Here is a 20,063-nt window from a genome sequence, read left to right as displayed (position 1 = left end):
TACTTTTTTCTTGGGGCTCTTTTTTGCATGAGCAAGAAAGTTTTTATTCATCTTCTTTATTTAAAATGTTTCTATGTTGTCTTTTCACCCATTTCAGAACTTCAAGGCAAGAAAAATTAAAACTTACAAAACATTAAAATGTTATAACATTTGAGATGTTAAAAACATTTAAAGCCCCAATATGTATAAAATATTTAATACAATTAAATACAAATATAAAAACATAAAAACACAAACAGGGAGGAGGGCTAGTAAGAGTTAGTGAGGGAATGCCAAATGAAACAAAAAGTCTTCACCTGCTGGCAGAAGACAATAATAGCAGCAGACAGATAAATCTCCCTGGGGAGGGCATTCCAAAGTTTTGGTGCCACAACTGAGGTGTTTTCTTGGGTTGCCACCTCTTTAGCATTAAATAGCAGGGCACTCAAAGTGGGGCCACCAAAGATGGCCAGAATTGTCATGCTGGGTTCATATGGGAGTAGGTGATCCTTTAGGTATGCTGGCCCCATTAAAATGAAAAAAAGTTTTGTGTCTTTGTGCATTCGTTTTTAGGTGATCAAGGGGAGAAAGGACCTCGCGGTCTTACAGGTTTGTATATTTTATCTTATTTATTTATTCAAAACATTTCTGTGCTACCTTTCCACCCAGATTGGGTCCCCAAGGCAGGAAACATCCAAACATTTCAACATTATAACAGCATTTCATTATGTGTGTGTGTGTGTGTGTGTGTGTGTGTGTGTATAATTAAACAATTGAATAAAACTTACAAACACAAATACACATAAAACAACCAGGGAGGAAGACCAATAATAGTTAGAGAGGGAACGCCAAGAAGAACCAAAAAAATTCACTTGATTGTGGAAGACAACAATAGAGGGAAGGGAAAACTTAGTTTAGCAGGTGCTGCTGGGTCTGCTACACATATTTTAAATACTCATAGTCCTGTGCACAGCCTAGACTTTAGTTGTCTGAAGTAACACATAGTTGGTCAATCAGATGCAGAGGTGAGCACATAATTTCCCCCTTTTGTTCTTATATTTGACACAAGCAGTACTGAACACATTGTTGAAAGCTACTCCTCTTTGTTGATTTGCAGGTGAACCTGGTTCCAGAGGACCAGCTGGACCTTCAGGTGAACCAGGAGCTAAAGGATCAGTAGGTGAGTGGCAGTGTAACATAATGGTACTGCACAAAATATATGCAACATACCATGCAACTCCTGGGGCCCCTGGAGCACAAGTCTTCAAATGAAAGACAGTCTTACAGTGAAAATTAGCAGCATTAGCATGTCTCAGTCTGGGAAACTCCTACAAGATAATGACTCAGCCCTACCCCACCTTCCTGAGTAGATCACATTGATACAGAGAGTACTCCATCTTTCTGTGTTATACCTCTGAGGATGCCAGTCACAGCTGCTGGTGAAACGTCAGGTACTACAATGCAGCCCGGAAAATCTACAACTAACAAACTTAACAGTGTTCAAAACCAGAAAGAGGAGTGCTTTACATATATGTAGGGATGAGAACAAACCGAAAAATTCTGGTTCAGTTTGGGGTGGTTCCAAGTGGGGGTGGGTGCAGGTTTACCCATCTGCTGTTAGGTTTCCACTCACTTGGAAGCAGGAGGGTAGCAAAAATGACCAGTGAAATGGCTTGCAGCCATTTAAACCTAATAGCTAATGGGCAGACCCGTGATGTTCAGCTGTTAGGTTTAAATGGCCCGAAAAGCTGAACCAGACAAAAGTCCAGTAAATGTTCGGGGAAAGCACCTTTTTGATTTTGGCTCGTGAACCGGTTTTTGCCCATCCCTACATATATGTCAATATTTTGAGTCATTTCAACATGGCCCATTTCTATAACTTAGTGAAGGCTAGAGAGGATATGAATTTTACTTCTGGCCTTATTTTCATTTTATCACTCAAAAGATTCTATTGTGTAAAGGGTCATAATATAATCTTGCCATAGTTATGTACACCCTAGTGATCTCCACATGAGACTACTGCAATGCACTCTAAACAAGCTACCTCTAATGTTTGGGCACTATAGCTGCTCAGGTTACTAATCAGAGCAAACCGTTTGGAGCATTTTGCTTCCGTTCTGAAGCAACTATATTGACTCCCAGTTGGTTTCTGGGCCTGATTCATGATGCTGGTTTTGATCTTTAAAACTGTAGTAATCTTTGATCATAGTATCTAAGGAATGCTTCCTGTCATATGAATCTCCCCAAATACTCTGGTCGCCATGTGAGACCCTGCTCCTTGTACCCCCCCCCCCAAGTCTGGTGGGTAGCAAGCAACCCAATACAAGACTTTTTCAGGGATTGCATGAAAGTTGTGGAATACCTCCTGATACCAGTCCAATGGCCTCTCAGGGAACAAATGAAAACTATATCGTTTCAGTGGGGACAGTTTGGTTAAGTTTATTTTTGCTGGGGCCACTGCTGTGTTCTTTCTTTCTAATAATTAAGACCGATTTCCCACAAGCTGCTGCAGCGTGCTGGCTCTTCCCTTTGCCCCGATCGTACGTGTCAAGCCCATGTGCGGGGAGGGCGGGGTATAAATGGAATTAAATAAATAAATAAATAAGTGCTCCGTGGCTGCATTTTGACCCGCAGCTTCGCCCGATTCCCCCCGCCTCTACTCAATCCTCAAAAAACAGGATTGGCTGATTTCGCACTAGAGCTGCCTTGATGTTGCACCGCCGTTTGCCCCGATACTATTGGTCAATTTCACACCCGAAGCTGTGGGGCTGCATTTTGACTTGCGTCTTCGCCCGATTTCCCCCGCAGTTTCGTGATCCTGTTTTTTAGGATCACGAAACTGTGGAGGAAATCGGGTGAAGCTGCGGGTCAAATGCAGCCCCGCAGCTTCGGGTGTGAAATTGACCAATAGTATCGGGACAAATGGCGGCGCAACATCGAGGCAGCTCTAGTGCGAAATCAGCCGATTGAGTAGAGGCGGGAAAAATGAGGCAAAGCTGTGGGTCAAGATGCAGGCACGCAGCACTTAGCGTGACATTGACATGTATGATCGGGGCAAAGGGAAGAGTGAGCGCGCTGCAGCAGCTTGTGAGAAACCAGCCCGTGTTTTATTATTAGTTTATAGATGTTACAAGTGGGAACTCACAAGGATTTGCAGGAGACATCTCACTTCCTCCTCACCCAACTATTTATTTATTTCCTTCAATTTATATTCTGCCCTCCCCACAAAGCAGACTCAGGGCAGGTTCCAACCTATAATAATCTGCTTAGTGCAGATTTAAATAATAAAAACAGAATAACAAAATATATATAATAAATACAATAAAATAAGTACAACACTAATACTTAAAAATAAATTGTACTTCAACAGACATATAAGAGTGACTCATGGGAGGAGGAGGGGGGAGGCCAGATTGAACCGGATACCCGCTGCCTCAACTGAAGGTTTGGAGGAAGAGCTCCATCTAGCAGGTCCTATGGAACTGTAAAAGCTCTCGCAGGGCCCTAATTTTTGATGAGAGCTCATTCCAACAGGCAGGGGCCAGGGCTGAAAAAGCCCTGGCCCTAGTTGAGGCAAGTCGGATATCCTTAGGGCCAGGGACCATCAGCAGATGTTGATTCGAAGAGCGCAATGTCATCCGGGGCTCATATGGGGAGAGGCAGTTTCGAAGATATGCAGGCCCCTGGCTGTATAGGGCTTTAATGGTAAGAACCAGAACCTTGAAATGGATCTGGTATTTAATAGACAGCCAGTGCAGTTTGCACAGCACTGGGTAGATGTGGGCCTGCACAGGCAGTGACATCAATACCCATACCACTGCGCTCTGAACCAGCTGCAATTTCTGGAGCAGAGTCAAGAGTAGCCCCACGTAGAGAGGATTACAATAATCTATCATGGAAGTAACCATTGCATGGATCACCACAGCCAGATCATGAGGGGTGAGATATGAGGCCAACTGCCTGACCTACCTCAGATGGAAAAAGGCTGATCTGGCTGTGACCTGGGCCTCCATAGACAATGAGGCATCCAGGAACACTCCCAGGCTCTTTACCTTTGGTGCCGGCACCAACTAGGCCCTGCCAAAGGCTGGGAGCCCAATGCCCAAACCCAGCCCCCCACAGCCCAAATGGAGGACCTCCGTCTTCGATGGATTCGACTTCAGTTGAAGTTGAATTATTTCCTCTTTCCCTTTCCTGAAAGCCCCCATAGCCTCTTCCCTTTTCCTGCTTCCTGAAGCCTGGAAATTTCCTGAAATCAGAACAGATCTTCCAACTACAGATATCAGTTCCCCCCTTAAAGCTGCCAGCTCCAGGTTGGGAAATTCCTGGAGTATTGGGGGTGGAACCTTGGGATGGCAAGGGAAGCAACCTCAGCAGGATATAATGCCATAGAGTATACCTTCTGAAACAGCCATTTTCTTCAAGAGAACTGATCTCTGACATCCGGAGATCAGTTGTAATTCTGGGTGATCTCCAGCCTCCACCAGGAAGTTGGCAACCCTAGTTCCCCTAGAGGAACTGGCTGTTTTGTAGGGTGGAGTCTGAGGTCTCTCCCCTCCTCAAACCCCATTTCCCCAGGCTCCCCCCCCCAAATCTCTAGAAATTTCCTAAACTAGAGTTGGCAACCCTGTCTCCTACCCACCTCTCTCCTTTCCCTGCCTCATAAAAAAATAAAATAAATGTGGTCCTTTTATTTAAGCTTCAGCCAAAAGCACCTGAGCCCTGATCATATCTGTGTATAATTTTTAAAGCATGTTCTTATGTGTAGCTTTGCATGAAGCAAAGAACTGGAATACTATGGAACAATTCCAATAACAGCAAATGAACTTCTATGTTTCCGTAGGTCCACCTGGGCCAGATGGACACCAAGGCCCCAGAGGTAGGTTATTAGTATTATTGATTTGCTGTTTCTTCTCATGACAGACAAATCCCTGAGAAACATACCACCAGATGGATCTGAACATGGCATAATGAGAATAATGAGAATATAACAAATACTTCTTTACATGGGGTTGGATCCTAGCAACTTTCTATCAGTGGAAGTGGATCTCTCCTTTCCTCATCCCTGCATCTGCTTCCCCCCAAAATAATGCCAGGGATGGGAAGACGTGCATGGACAAAAAGCCATGCAGGATTGGGGGGGGGATGCAGTGCATAGATAAACTGAACAATATTGCCCCTCTTGCGCAGCAGAAGGCTGGCAGGGTCACACTGTCTGTAAATGCCACTTTCATCTCTATCCAATGTGGCATAGGTTCAAGGGTTCCAGTGATATCACTAATATCACTATGCAACGTTGCGTAGGATCATAGACTCATTTATGTATTTGAATATTTTCAGTGTTACTTTCAGTCATTGCATAGCTCCCATAAATGACAAATGTGAGCATTTTGAACTAAGATTTCTGTTGACAACTCTCAAAATTATTTTGGATGACATAACAAGGAATTTCAGGAAATGGATTGATGGGTAATGGATATATCATAGTGTTTTGATGGAAACATTTAAACTTCTTGGCCTAAGAATGCTGCTCACTTAATAGCAACCATTTCCATAACTACAGTGGGTGTTTTACTATGCAAACTAATTCTTCATCTTGACTGTTTTCTAGGAGAGCAAGGTCTTATGGGAATGGCAGGACCACGAGGTCCAGCTGGACCTCCTGGAGATGCAGGGCAGCCAGGTAATCCAAGATGAAGCAAAAAGAACTTTGTTGTTGCCTTTAGGCTGAGGTTGGGGGGTCAACATAGTGACTAGGCAGGTGAAACACTGGACCTTTGTACTGCCCCTGCAGGCACATGAGACTTACCAGTGTAGGGAGAAGAGCAGAGAGGCAGGTTTGTTAGAGAGAAGAAGGGCATGGAGAGGATGAAGCTTGGCTCACACAAAGGAGGTTGGGGCCATGTAGATCTTAGCACAGTGGACGATGAAAACATTGGAGAAATAGGATCCTGCCAGGGTCCCTGAATGCCTGTGAGCAGCCCTACTGGGGTATACATTGTGGAGCTTTGAACTATGGAAAATGCATTTGCAAGCATGGCATATATTCTCCCCTTTATGCTTCCTCTGCTTATGTGGCAAAATGCCAGTGTACAGATAGCAAACAGAAGTATCAATTGACTCCTTCAGAGAGAAGGAGCACCAGAAGGCTAGGGGGCCAAAAGAGGATAGAAGGGAAGAAAGTGTAGCAGACGTGCTTTTTGTATAATGGAAAGTATGGGGAGGAAAAGGGAAGATGAGAAAAGAGATGTGTTGGGAGCGGATGGGGTATAGAGCTTTACATGTAAGGTTTAGGAAGGTATTCATAATCCTCAGTGAACTGGGAGGAGATCAGTTCATTTCATATTTGAAATGTAACCCGGGAAAGTGATGGATTGACATATGGCTACTTCAGGTCACATTTTTACCTGAGTATTTGCTTCATCGGCCCCAGTACAAACCCCACTGCTTACTTACCTCCATTGAGTTATTTGTATATTTACCTGTTTGTCCCTCCTCTTGGAAGAAAATTCCTAACATGTGTGATTGTTTTCCTAGGTCTCACAGGACCTCAAGGATCACCAGGTAAGGCACTATGCGTGAAAGATACATTTGCTTAATAGTTAATGGGCAGATGCTTAAAATATTAAGTGAGGCAGAATGAGTGTGTCTCATTTTGTGTCTCATAAGAGGATGCAGATTGCTAGAATTTAAGTCAAGTGCAACGGCTAGTTCACACTTCAATAGGGATTGGGTAGCAGGCTAACCACCTAGGATCAAGCTACATGTATGAATATACTTTCCAAAATCATAGGCATCACATGGTTGTTAAGGTTGGTCCACTCCAGGAGGTTGATGGACCCAGAAAGTTTCCTGATGTCTCCTGGGGATTTTTCAGTCAGCCAGCTTGCTGTTGCAGGCCTGGCTGATATGCGGAATATGGACATGACCTGGGCTGTGGACACAATTGCCCTGAGCACTCTGTCTCCTTCCATGGAGAAAGGTTTACTGAGGAACTTTTGATGATGAAATGGTTTGAGTGCAAGTGGAGAAAAATTCAAAACAAATGCGACTGAACGCAAGTGAGAGAGCACGTTATTGTGCCTACTCTGTGGTAGTGATGGCACTGCTCATTTTTGTGCCACTTTTTCCTGCATAGTGACACCCAGTACAGCCTTTCTGGGTTGTTGACCTGGAAAACATGCAAGCCTGCTGTGATAACCCTTGCAATGCATTTTGCAGATAAAATTGCTCATGTCCACTGTTAAGTCCAGCGCTTAACAAATAGTCAGAGAGTGATTTCAGCAAAAACTCAAGTTTAATCTTCAACACGAACACTTCTCCAACACGGTACAACATCTGATAGCCCGAACAGCTTCTCCATAGTAGCTGTTCGGTATTTAAACATTTCCCGGCTAATGTAGCCACACCTACTATACAGATAACAACCAATACGGTTGAGCGTATAAGGACCAATCACCTTCATTCCCGCTTACAGTCTGCTTTAAGGTGATTGGACACATTTGTCTTGGACTACAATCCTTGTTCAAGACGAAGCTTAACATTGCTTCCTTATGAGATGTTTCACAGACATCTTAATGCCTTCATGGCAGCTTCTGAATACATTACAGTCCACCATTACTTCGACGACATAATTGGACTGGTTCAGTCTCAGGATGTTGTTTGAGTGCAGTTTGGTCTTAGATGTATTCATGACTTTCAGTTGGTGAAGCCTGATGAAACGAACAAGGTGCTTTGAGATGTGCAACCTACAGAGGTCATTTCGGGGGGGAACGTGGGGGAACGCAGTTCCCCCGGGTGAGGTGCAGGGGGGCGGGGCGCATGACTAAGCCCCGCCCCCTGCTTCCGGCTGCCCCGCTTCCAGCCCTCATTCAGCCAGGAGGAGGCAGGAGAAGAGGGAGGGTAAGTTGCTTCCTCCCCGCCTCTCCCCACCCCTGCCTGCCTGGGGCCAGGGAGGGCCTTGGCGGGGCTTCCTCGCACTCCCGCTGGCCTTGCAGATCCACCGCCGGGCCCCTGATGTCAGGGGGTGTGGCATATGCTAATGAGTTATGCTAATGAGTTCCCCTAGCTCTTTTTCTATGAAATGACCCCTGGGCAACCTACCACATCTAGTCTTGACCTTTGCTCCTCATGGCTAACATTATCATGCTGGGCTGGGTTGGTTGACTGGGGTCAGGAGGTAATAAATACCTCTGTGTGTGAGGATTTAATTGTGATCACTTTGAAAGAGGCATCCCTGGTCCCAAAAGAAATAAGCCACGACAGCCTCAGAACTAATATTCCATTCTTGAGTAAGGTGCTTAAGTGGGTGGTGTCTGCACAGCTTCAGGCAGTCTTTGAGGAGACAGACTATCTAGACCTATTTCAATCTGGAATGAATCCTGGTTTTAGGATGGAAACAGCCTTGGATGCCCTGATTTATGACCTTTGGAGAGCCAGTTTGGTGTAGTGGTTAAGAGTGGCAGACTCTAATCTGGAGAACAGGGTTGGGTTCCCCATTCCTCCACATGAAGCCTGCTGGGTGACCTTGGGTTAGTCACAATGCTTTCAGAGCTGTTCTCTCAGAGCTCTCTCAGCCTCACCTACCTTACAGGGTGTCTATTTGGGGAGAGGAAGGAAAGGAGATTGTAAGCCGCTCCGAGACTCCAAGTGAAGGGCGGGGTATAAGTCCAACTCTTCTTCTCCCCCACCTCCTCCTCCTCTTCCTCCTCCTCCTCCGCTGGGAGAGTGACAAGGGAAGTGAATCCCTTTTGATTCTCCTGAACCTCTCAGCATCTTTTGATACTATTGACCTTCTGGAGAGGCTGGCTGGGCTGGCAGTAGGAGGCAGTGTGCCTTGGTCGTTTTGCTGTTACTTGACCAACTGATTCCAGATAGCCATACTGGGGGACTGCTGCTTAGCCCCATGGCATTTATGCTGTGGGGCCCTACAGGGTTTCATCTTATCTCCAATACTATTGAAAATCTACATGAAACCGCTGGGAGAAGTCATCCGGGGACAACAATATGTGGATGACACCCAGCTCTATTTCTTCTTAATAGCAAAGCCAGGTGGGTTTGTGGAAGTCCTGAATTGTTACCTGGAGAAGGTAATGGGGATGGATGAGGGCCGATAAACTGAAGCTCAGTCTGGAAAAGACTGAGGCACTGTTGGTCAGTGGAGAAACTGCTCAGTGATTGCAGAGCCAGCCTGTCCTGGAGGGGGTTGCAGTCTTCTTGAATGTTCAGATTCATAGCTTGTGGGTGCTACTAGATCCTATCCTACAGTTGGAGGCACAAGTTCCCTTTCTTGGCAGGTAGTGCCTTTTATCAGCTCCAGCTTGCTCTCTATGTCCTTTCCTTGAAAAGCATGATCTGGCCGCAGTGATCTGTGCTCTGATGACATCCAGGTTAGATTGTGGCCGCCAGGGTACTGTCAGAGGTTGGTTACAGGGACTGTATCATCTTTGTACTGAAAGATCAGCACTGGATACCCATCTGTTTCTGGGCACAATTCAAAGTGCTACTTTTTACATTTAAAAGGCCTAAATGGCTTGGGGCCAGGATACCTGAAGGATTGTCTCCTCCTATACTACCAGCCCGCCATTTAAGATCTGTGCCATTTAAGATCTGCCTCTCAAGCTCTGCTTTCTGTGCCCCTCCCTTCAGAGGCGAGGCAAGTGAGGTCTAGAAACAGGGCATTTTCTGTGGGGGCACCTTGCCCTTTGATTGCCTCCCCCCTTGAAGCTCACCTTGCACCTACTTTACTTTCTTTTAAATGCCAGGCTAAAATACATATTTTTTTCCCCCAGGCTTTAAATTATGTGTTTTATCTGATCAACTTTTTAATGGTTCTCTGTTTTATGGACTTATGCAGGTTATATGTATCATGGCTTGTTTTTTAATGGCTTATTTTTATATTGTTTTTAATTGTGAGCTGCCTCAAGCAAGTCTCTTAAGCAGCAGCATAGAAAATTTCAAAATAATAATAATAAATAAATAGCCTATTTGCAGCAAATGTAACTTTATGCAAAACACACATACTTGGTTCACTGATGAAAAGTGCTGTCGAATTTGGAGGCTCAAAGATGAGTCTTGATTCTTTATCATTAGATGGCAAATTCTCTCATCCAGTCTTCAGCCCAACAGAAATGAAATATAAGGGACTTTATATGTGAGTGATGGTGATTTTGCCACAGGAGGAAAGGAGCCTTATAGCACAGCCCATCCAGGAGAATGTCCTGTTGAGTTCAATGGATTTGCTCCAAATTGTGTATAGGATGGGAAAAGATTAATACTGCATGAAGAGGAATTCACCTTTAGCCCCCGACTATAAAAATTCAATCAAGTAGAAACCTAGAAATTCTGGGAATGTTGATGAATGCAAGTAACTGCCTCTCCATACAGTTACATCTTCCAAATAATGTATTAAAATCCATCCAGATTCTTTCTATTTGGATATAGATTGCACACTTGCTATGAGAGGTGAGATGGGACTAGCAGTTATAAGCAGAAAGAGGTTGTTAAAGAAATAGGATCTCCTTATCAAATGGAGGTTGTTGGTACTTTCCAGGTAAAGGATGGTGGAATGCATGACCATCTGCCATCCAGATCTATAAAACTATAATGCAGATAGCTTACTGTGATCTACAGCATTATTAATTCCAAACTGCCATTTTTACTTTTTCTAGGGAACCCAGGCAATCCAGGCCGACCAGGGACTAAAGGTGTGTAAATAATGCTTATAGGATTACCAATGTGTGATTGTTTTGTTTTGCTTGTAGATGTGGTCCTGGATCATATACAAAATATATAAATAAATTATGTTCTATCTGCATGATTTATAACCAACAAAAAAGTGGAAGAGAGCATGCAAACTAGCTAATGCGATACTTAGGTGGAAGGGGGGCTCCTGCTATTCGCATTGTTATGTGATTCCTGTTTCTCCTCCACCAGACTATTGCAGAACCCACTTACCAACAGTATTGAACCCAGGGAAGAGAGAGAGAGATGATAGACAGATAGATAGACAGATGATAGACAGGGGTCATTTCCTGCGGGAGCGCACAGGAGCAGAGCTCCGGCAGTAAGGAGCCCAGTGGGTGGGCACAGACAACAAGCCCCGCCCCCTGCTCCCAGCAACCCTCAGTTGGGCCACGAGGAGCAAGAAGCAGCCAGGTAAGTTGCAGAGTCCCCCACCCACCCACCTTCAGGTACAAGCTCTCCCTCCTCTGTGAGGGCAGATCTGCACGTCCCCCCCCATAGCTAGCAAACCAAAACAGTCCAGTGGCACCTTTAAGACCAAGTTTTATTCAGGTACAAGCTCTCCCTCCTCTGCGGCTCCCCCCCCCCCCCAATAGCTAGCAATCCAAAACAGTCCAGTGGAGCCTGAATGGTGGGTGTTGCCTTCTGACACACTTCCGGTGATGTTAGGCGGTGTGGCATATGCACATGTTATGCTAATAAGTTATGCTAATGAGCTCCTGCACCTCTTTTTCTACGAAATGACCCCTGATGATAGATAGATGATAGCTAGACAGACAGACAGACAGACAGAATCATAGAGTTGGAAGAGACCTCCAGCATCATCTAGTCCAACCCCCTGCACAATGCAGGAAATTCACAACTATGTCCCCCCCTACACCCCCAGTGACCCCTGCTCCATGCCCAGAAGATGACAAAACCCTCCAGGATCCATGGTCAAACTGGCCTGGAGAAAAATTGCTTCCTGACCCCAAAGTGGAAATCAGCATTTCCCTGGGTGTGTAAGAAATGACCACAAGAATTAAGCACTGATGTAACCCTTTCTGCCCTCCCTCTCATGATCTGCCTCACAGAATCAGCATCGCTGTCATAGATAGATATTACATTGATTTCTGATAATATCACTACAAACCTCTGTTAACACCAGTTGTATACATAGGTCAGAACTCTCTCAAAGTAGCCATTTCCAATCATGCTATCATAACAGTCATTATAGCAAAGAAATTGGTACAGATATTCAATGAAATGATAGACACTGGCCACAGTTGACCTGTCTGTTAACTGAGACTCTGATAACATCCATTTTTCCCCCTTTATTTACCTGTTTGCACAGGTGAACCTGGAGCTCCAGGCCGGATTACTAGTACAGGTATGTATCAATGTAGAATTCTCATAACTGATGGTCTTCCCATTGCCTGATAAAATGATTTCAGCTTCTCTGGTTTAATTTCTCATGGTTTATGTTTTCAGATGGAGCATCAACTATTGCTCTCACAGGCCCTCCAGGCCCGCCAGGGAGTGTTGGACCTCCAGGCCTACCTGGTGTTCCAGGTAGGAACCCATTATATTATGTGTCACTGACTTGTTTTATCCCTAATGTATAATTATGCAGTTTTTAAACTGTAGTAATTGCCTTCAGCATGCATTATTGGGACCTTGAGTTCAAAGTATACTTTCCCTTCTGCTATGGAACAAATTTTGGAAAAGAGCCAAAACTGGCAAAGTGCATGTTCTACATGCTCAGTTATAAAGCACATATTTTCACGCAGAATATTCCAGTAGTGTCATCTAAAAAGATTTTGGTGGCACAGCTGGAAAAGACTTTGGTAGGACCTTAGAGACCCACAGACAATAAAGGATAAATGCATCAATAAACTGCTTCAGTATAAAGCAGCCTAATCTGGTCATATTTCTTGCCTGTGTATTATTGCTACAGACATTCAGTTTTCATATGGAATGGCTTCCATGCGTGTACAGTGTCATGCGGGCTGCAACTAGTACAGCAATGTGGACAAAAGAAGCCCTTTCTGGAGAAGAATTAAATGCACACTTTACCCTTTTATCCCTATACCTAGCAGAGATGCAATTGTTCCTGAACTACCTGCATCTACCAGCATGTTTTTTCATTTAGATTCTTCCAGGATTCTCTTCTCATTAAAAGAGGTTGTGGGACTATTAGTATACTAAAGGGGGGGGCGCTACTCTGTCAAAATGGAGGCTCAGGAACAGTCTGGTCAAGCAAAAATAAGGACAAAGAAAATAGGGGAAAATAGGGAGAAAACGCAGATTCTTCACTTGCAAACCGTCCATCCTGAGGGCTGTGTAGCATCACGTCAATGGCTATTGAAATGTACTGAAATGTCATCCAACCTTGCGGACAGGCATATTATTTGGTATGTTCATCTTTTCTCCTTGAGACCTGTAAGAAAGTTGATCCAATTATTTATTGCTTTATCGTTCAAATCCAGGTCCTGTAGGCCCAGCTGGTCTTCCTGGAGCTCAAGGTAATACACTCAATCTTAACCTTCTGCTTCATTTTTTCACCCCCACCTCCCATTTCCTACCATCTCCCTCCATCCTTTCTTTTTCTCTTGGCTCTGTATTAGCCAGTCAAGTTTCAGCCCCTTTGGTTCCCCCATTGGTGGGTTCTGCCTTGCTGCTGTTTTGGCCCAGAGAAGCTTCTGGCCTCCATAGGAAACCCATTCTTTGTAAAACTCTTGTTTTTTGTGGAGCCTCTCCTGCACTGGCCTGCATTCACTTTTCCTCCACTGCTTCTACTGACCCTTGTAATTCCTTTAGCCAAACGTGTTATCTCCCTTTACACTGTGAATTCTCTTAGCTGGGACCAAGTTGCTTCTGTTCAGCAGCTGGCACATGTTGGGTGTTAAATAGTGGCATTTATAAAGGGTGCACACCAGGAACCTGGAAGCCACGTTGCGTACTGTGTCAATCCTGATGGAGAATCTTTCTAGTCCAGATGCTAGACTAGAGGGCTGACAGTGTTAACGCAGGTGGTATAGGCCAGCGGATAGATTGTAGAGGGGCTGTGTCTGTTGCAAAAAATCCCAGCCACTGTCTTACTTTCTTCTTCTTCCATGGTATTGTTTCCAGCCTTTGATTTGGTTATTGTTTAGTATGGGAAGCTGTTATCTCTGTGGAAGACCCTAAAATATACATACTGATACTCGCATTATGGGTGTGCATGTGGTGCATAGTGATCATATATGCATGTGTTCATGCAGTGATAGATGTTTACATATATGTTTGACTGCCACATCTACATGTGGATATCAAATTATTTCCTCGAAGAAATAATGTTATATGTAAGAGATTCATAACATTTCAAGCAGCCATGGATGATCTGCTTTTAGTGGCAGGCTTGTTCATCTGGACCCAGTTTATGTTTGCAGTGTTTCTGCATCCACCCGCTCTGGTATTAAGGATTTCAGAAATGTTTTGCCTTGTCACATTCCTTAAGAGAAGGGCATCATTGCAGCATGAGAGATATGGACTGGGGACCTGTTCAAATCCAATCTAGTTTAGGTTTATCTTCATTGTGATAAGAAATAATTCTTGGACTTGTTTTATCTTATTTTAATTACAGAATTTATTTCTGTAATTTCTGCCCTCATCAGGGCCACCAAGGCAGCGGTGGACTCTCCCTGGGGAGAGTGTTCCAGAACTTTGGTGCCATGACCGGCACTGGTATTACATGGAAACCAACATCTATAGTGTCCACTAATTCCAGAAGCTGAGTTTCTCCAGAATGTTGAATTTATGACCCTGACAGTTAAATGGTCTGGCAATCTTGTCTTCCAAACAGGCCCTCGTGGTGAGAGAGGACCCCCAGGTGAAACTACTGCTGTAGAAGTGAGACCTGAAACTGCTGCTTTTGCTGCTCAAGGTAGGGTGGACGGTCAGAAGGATTTCTCCAGGTGTTTTCACAAGTGATGCAACAGAACTACAGACTGCACTGCTTGTGAATGTTGATAGGGTGTATATATAAAGAATAAAAGTGTACTTTCTTGTTGCTTTTTTCTTTGATTTATAAATACAGGAAATTATTTAAGCATTTAAGAGTTGTTATCTGGGCTCCTCTAAGCCCATGAGTTTATTAAAAATCACCCCTTGCTCCAATTATTGTCTGTAAATTTAAAACAGTATTTCCATTTCCACTCTTTGTCTACCTTTGCCAGAAATGACAGGACGACCCGGACCACCTGGACCCCCAGGCCCACCAGGTAGAACCTAACACCAAAAATACATATAAATCAAAAGTATTAGGTGGGGGCAGAGCTATATGGGAATAATAGGTTTGGAGATTGCTTTAAGTCTTCATGCACTTTGCCTTGTAAAATTAGGAAATAAGATGCATTGGGCTGTTAAGGAAAGGCAGCATATAAATGTTTTAAAATAAAATTAAATATTTCTGACTGCTTATGTTGGACTTCAGAGATAAACACCTGCTTGCTTGAAGTTTTTGGCAGAAAACCAATAGTGTTCTGGCTAGTCTACCTCTTCACTGCTTTTCAGTTTTATCTAGGATTTTGTAACTCTTTGGAGGTCAGTTTTAATATTAAGTGAAGCGAATTATCCATTTCTTCATTGAATTTCTTAATATCATACTGATTGGGGAGGGGATTCAGCTCTGCAAGAGCTGAGCTGCTAGAACATACTAATGATCCTTGTAGAAGTGAATGAAAAAAAATAAACATTGCAGGAGATGAATTGTTACTTGGCTTCCCAAGAAGTACATTCCAAATCAAAAGAAACAAAACATAGTATGTATTTAATAGTCATTTAGGAATGTGATCGATACAAATAGAATTCTTTAAAAACGATACAAATGCATTGGCTGTGTATCATCAGGCCAAGTGAGTATGACTGGGTGGGGCAGAAACCTTTTTGGCGAGAAGAACTGGGGTCTACTCAACCAGGTAATACCTTTCTTTCCATTTTCAGGAGCTTCTATTCAGGGACCCCCAGGACCCCCTGGTCCACCAGGTAAAGCTTTTCAGCCATTTCAGAACTCACTTCTTGGGGGAGCTGCCCAAGCTGCTCTATTGTTTTAGAGAAATATGACCCTGTGTGTTTTCCTAAGCCATGTAAATAGCAGCTCCAGGGTGGGGGGCGGGGCGGGGGTTTTGTATCAAGAAGACAGTTAACCCACTTGCTCCATGTGATGGCTCTGATCTAAAATGGGAGCCTGATGTGATAGCTGCCAACACTCTAAAAACATGTGGGACACAGAGCTCCTGCTGCCTAATGCACAGATGTAACCTCAAAAGAATTGAGGTATAGATTCAGCAGGACTGCAATCAACCTAATAACACAGAAAGCGCCTGCTGGATCAGACCAGTAATCCATAGAATCCAGCATCCTGTTTCATACAGCAGCCTGCCAGTTGCCCTGGAAGGCAAACAGGGCATAGAGGCAGAGGCCCTCCCTCCCTTACCACCTCTGGATATGGAGGCTCCTATCATTCACCATGGCTGGTAGCCATTGACAGATCTTCATAGGGTGGCCAGTCTCCAGGTGGTGGCTAGAAATCTCCCAGGATTAGAACTGATCTCCAGTTCCCCTGGAGAAAATGACTGCCTTGCAGGGTATGCCCCTCAGATGTTCCTCCCTTCCCCAAACCCTGCCCTGCCCCATTCACATTCAGGTTGCAGTCGAAAGAAGTGAAAGAGGTCTAATCTCAAGAGTATTTTCCCTATCACAAATGGCCAGCTTGTCCAGCATCGTGTGTGTGGGAAGGGCATTGTGTCTACAGGAGAGACCTGCAGAAACATGTGTCTCCATGGAAGGCCACGAGAAGTGAGATAGGACAATGTGAAGGAGAGGAGGGGGTCAGAGGGCAGCTCCCAAGTTACGACAAAGAGAGGCATCCCATTCAAAGAGATAACACCTGTACACGCAGTGATGTAGCACCCCCCAATGTCCAAGCATGCTGAGTCACTCACAATAACAATGTCCTTTTCTCTACTGAATGTGAAGCAGAAAGGGCCTGGGTAGGCGAGGCCCGCCATTTGCGGGGCCGGGCGGGGGATGGAGGAAGCTGGCCAGCCGCTGGGTCAGGGGTGAGTGGGGCCAGGCAAGTGGCGGGAAGGTAGGCACCTCCCCTCCCTACCTGGGCCAATCACTGAGCAGCTGGGTGTCCGGAGGGAGAGGCCTGGGGTATATGTGACCCAGGACACTCGCCGTCCCCACCCCAGTCCAGCCAAGTTGGGGGCAGGCGTCCAGGTGAACCCCAGCAACCTGCCATCCTGCAGTCTCTACCCATGCCGGCTGGCTGGGTAACAGATACCTCGGCTGGCAGAAGGGTCAGCCGACGGGTCGGATCCGGTGGACCCATGCTGTGCCAATGCCTATAACAGCTGTAATCAATAAAGTTGTGGCCAATTTTATCCACCTAATTTCCGAAGAAACTGCGTCTGAGTGGTCATTTGAACAAGGCGGTGTAAGGCTGGCCAAGCTACTCCATCCCGAATACCACCTGGAACCGCAAAAGGAAAGGAACAGTCATCTCATAGTGCAAGAATGATGGCCTAAACAGAGTGAATCTCTTCCAGAGGGTGAAATAGTGATGCTGTGTGGCAATATAAATTCACAGGGTATCCTACCCACTTGACACCTTTCACCCACCACCACCCAGCCTCTGAAGGCTAAAGGCTAACATTTCCTACTTTTGGCAAGTACAGAGGTAGAGCAGGGCTTGACTTAGAAGAGACAGACTCCTCCATATATCACAGTTCCTGAAAAGGAATTTGGTGTGCATGGTATATATTACCAGTCCTTCCTTCTAATATGTTAATGTTTCTTTTCCTTAGGAGAAGGTTTACCAGGACCTCGAGGACCTCCAGGATCCTTTGTGCCCACAAATGGTAGGTGCTTTGTTTAGCTTGCTAGGTTTGCGTTCCCATTTTGCATTGGTAGTTGAGAATGTGAGCAGATAATGATCAAATAGCTGAAATCAGGGGTCATTTCATAGAAAAAGAGCTAGGGGCACTGTTCCCTCTAAGCTGAGTTAGTGTGAGCTAGCTCACAATTTCTTAGCCTCTGGCTCACACATTTTTGTCTTAGCTCAGGAACGAGGACTCCGGAGCAAACTAATTTATGCAGCAGCTAGGTCAGTTGCTCACAACTTTAACGCCAGTAGCTCACAAAGTAGAATTTTTGCTCACAAGATTCTACAGCTTAGAGGGAACATTGGCTAGGGGGACTTATTAGCATAACTCATTAGCATATGCCACCCCCCCTGACATCACCAGAAGTGTGTCCTCCCCACAGCCGGCGGCGACCTCCAGCGGGCACCAGCAGGGAGCTCAGGTTCCGCCCTCCCACACCTCACCCGGGGGGATGGCGTCCCCCCCCAAATGACCCCTGGCTGAAATGATTACTTCAACCAAAGCTAAATGTGTTAATAAGAAGCCAGGGTGTTACCCCTGCAAGTATAACTTTCTCTGATGCTCTCTCTTTTTCAATACAGGAAATTTCTTTGCTGGCCCACCAGGTCCACCAGGCCCTCCAGGGCCAAATGGAGAACAAGGTGAGCTCCTTGCAATCCCTGCGGCTGTGGCCCAATTAATTGTCTGGGAGCATCTGAAGCGAAGAAACTGATGAGGAACCTGGGAGGCAAGGCAGTTGTAATCCCATGGCCAAAGAACAGTATAACAAATAATTATTTTGGAATCAGAAACATCATTAAAAAAAAAAGATACACTCCCTTTTTGTGCAAGAGGCATGAAAGAGATGCAGTTGGCAGATTTTTTGTTCTGACTAATGATGCAGAAGGAGAACCAGATGCTTTCTTTAACCTGATTCGGTAGCAATCTGATCTCCAAGAAATGATGGCCAGAATGGATGATTTTACATATATATGTCCCTTTTTTGTAGCCCATTGCAACCTTTTCTATATGTGGCTAATTGAATTGTGTTTCTTGATCATTGCTGTGTTGGCTTGACATAGCCTGCAGAATGCCAGGGAGTTTATTCACTGTTCTGCTGGGAAGGAAGCTTTCTTGCTGCCGAGAAAGCAGGGGCTATAATTGGCCAAACAAGAGAATTGAATTGACTGGCCAAGCTCTGGCTGTGCTTATGCAGTGCTGATGTAAAATACTTTTTGAGCACAGTGGATTTTGCACTGACTGCTAAATGTGTTAATATTTATTTATCCAGTATTTATCTAGTTCCTCTGTGAAAAAAGGTTGGCCATGACTATTGATTTAGCATATCTGCTGGTACTGTTGTTGCGTATCCTACTAGGACCATCCCTACAACCACTAGTGATTTAACAGATCTCCTTGTTTGCAGGGTTGCCAGGCCCACGAGGATTCACAGGTACCCATGACCATTTTTTCCCCTTTCTGAAGGAGAAGGGTTCGCTGTGGGAATCAGCTGGTGGCTTAACTTGTTGTCTTCCTCACAGGTGAACCAGGGCAGCCTGGTCTTCCAGGAGTCTCTGCACACGGTGAGTCTACACACATTTACTTGTTGGCTTTACTTCCTCTACTTACATTGTATGTTGGCAAATCCAGGAGTTCCACCAGATGTCCATTGGGGAGGGAGAACCAGCCCTCCCCAGCTCCCTGATACCTGTATGATGCATTTGTTTTCAAATGTGCTTGTTATATACACATTTTATATTTTAAAAAACCTTACATAAAATGTCTTAGATATACATTGATACAATCATGTATGGAAAAGCTTTATTTTCCCTCATCGTTCATTTTCCTTGTGTTCTCTGTTGGCAGGTGCTGGAGTTGCCTTCCAAGGACCACCTGGACCTCCTGGGCCACCGGGCCCCAAAGGTTTGTGAGGAGTAGTTCCTCTTCCCACAGAGCATCATTTTGGGACTTGGACTGCTGAGTGCAACTGGGCACGGTTGTGTGGTGTTTCTGGCTTTGCTGTGATGAAACGTGCCACTCAGCTATCTTATGTGCTTAACAGCAATTCTCAATAGCTGGGGATTCAATAATTTTAAAGTGATATAAATAATTATGGTCAGTCCTTTCAGAAAATGTTTCTTACTCACTTTATCCCACCCAACAGGAGCAAAATAGGTCTTACAGTCTTGCTAAACACCTGTATGGATTTTCATCTTCTACAAGCAGGGGCCGTTTCGTAGAAAAAGAGCTAGGGGAACTCATTAGCATAACTCATTAGCATATACCACACACCCTGACATCAGGGGACCGGCAGTGGACCTGCAAGGTCGGCGGGAGTGCAAGGAAGCCCCGCCAAGGCCCTCCCTGGCCCCAGGCAGGCAGGGGTGGGGAGAGGCGGGGAGGAAGCAACTTACCCTCCCTCTTCTCCTGCCTCCTCCTGGCTGAATGAGGGCC

The 20,063-nt window shown here is 45.0% G+C and overlaps 1 protein-coding gene across 4 annotated transcripts in view; it reads left to right on the top strand.

Annotated features, from left to right (window-relative positions):
• The window catches only part of COL17A1 (collagen, type XVII, alpha 1), a 95,452-nt gene that overhangs the window by 54,971 nt on the left and 20,418 nt on the right, over positions 1-20,063 (top strand). For all 4 annotated transcript variants that reach the window (XM_015420124.1, XM_015420127.1, XM_015420126.1 and 1 more), the window contains 17 exons: positions 553-588; positions 1,097-1,159; positions 4,823-4,858; positions 5,591-5,662; positions 6,517-6,543; positions 10,650-10,685; positions 12,056-12,091; positions 12,193-12,273; positions 13,191-13,226; positions 14,546-14,626; positions 14,919-14,963; positions 15,685-15,726; positions 17,553-17,606; positions 18,212-18,271; positions 19,036-19,062; positions 19,151-19,192; positions 19,476-19,532. In XM_015420124.1, the coding sequence (XP_015275610.1) occupies positions 553-588; positions 1,097-1,159; positions 4,823-4,858; positions 5,591-5,662; positions 6,517-6,543; positions 10,650-10,685; positions 12,056-12,091; positions 12,193-12,273; positions 13,191-13,226; positions 14,546-14,626; positions 14,919-14,963; positions 15,685-15,726; positions 17,553-17,606; positions 18,212-18,271; positions 19,036-19,062; positions 19,151-19,192; positions 19,476-19,532 (831 nt within the window). The remainder of the gene's footprint in view (positions 1-552; positions 589-1,096; positions 1,160-4,822; positions 4,859-5,590; positions 5,663-6,516; positions 6,544-10,649; positions 10,686-12,055; positions 12,092-12,192; positions 12,274-13,190; positions 13,227-14,545; positions 14,627-14,918; positions 14,964-15,684; positions 15,727-17,552; positions 17,607-18,211; positions 18,272-19,035; positions 19,063-19,150; positions 19,193-19,475; positions 19,533-20,063) is intronic.

Source organism: Gekko japonicus, unplaced genomic scaffold (genome assembly GCF_001447785.1).
Source record: "Gekko japonicus isolate JY-2015 unplaced genomic scaffold, Gekko_japonicus_V1.1 scaffold29, whole genome shotgun sequence".
NCBI classification, from domain to species: domain Eukaryota; kingdom Metazoa; phylum Chordata; class Lepidosauria; order Squamata; family Gekkonidae; genus Gekko; species Gekko japonicus.
The sequence above is the reverse complement of the archived record's forward strand: the minus strand, read 5'-3'. Positions and strand labels throughout refer to the sequence as shown.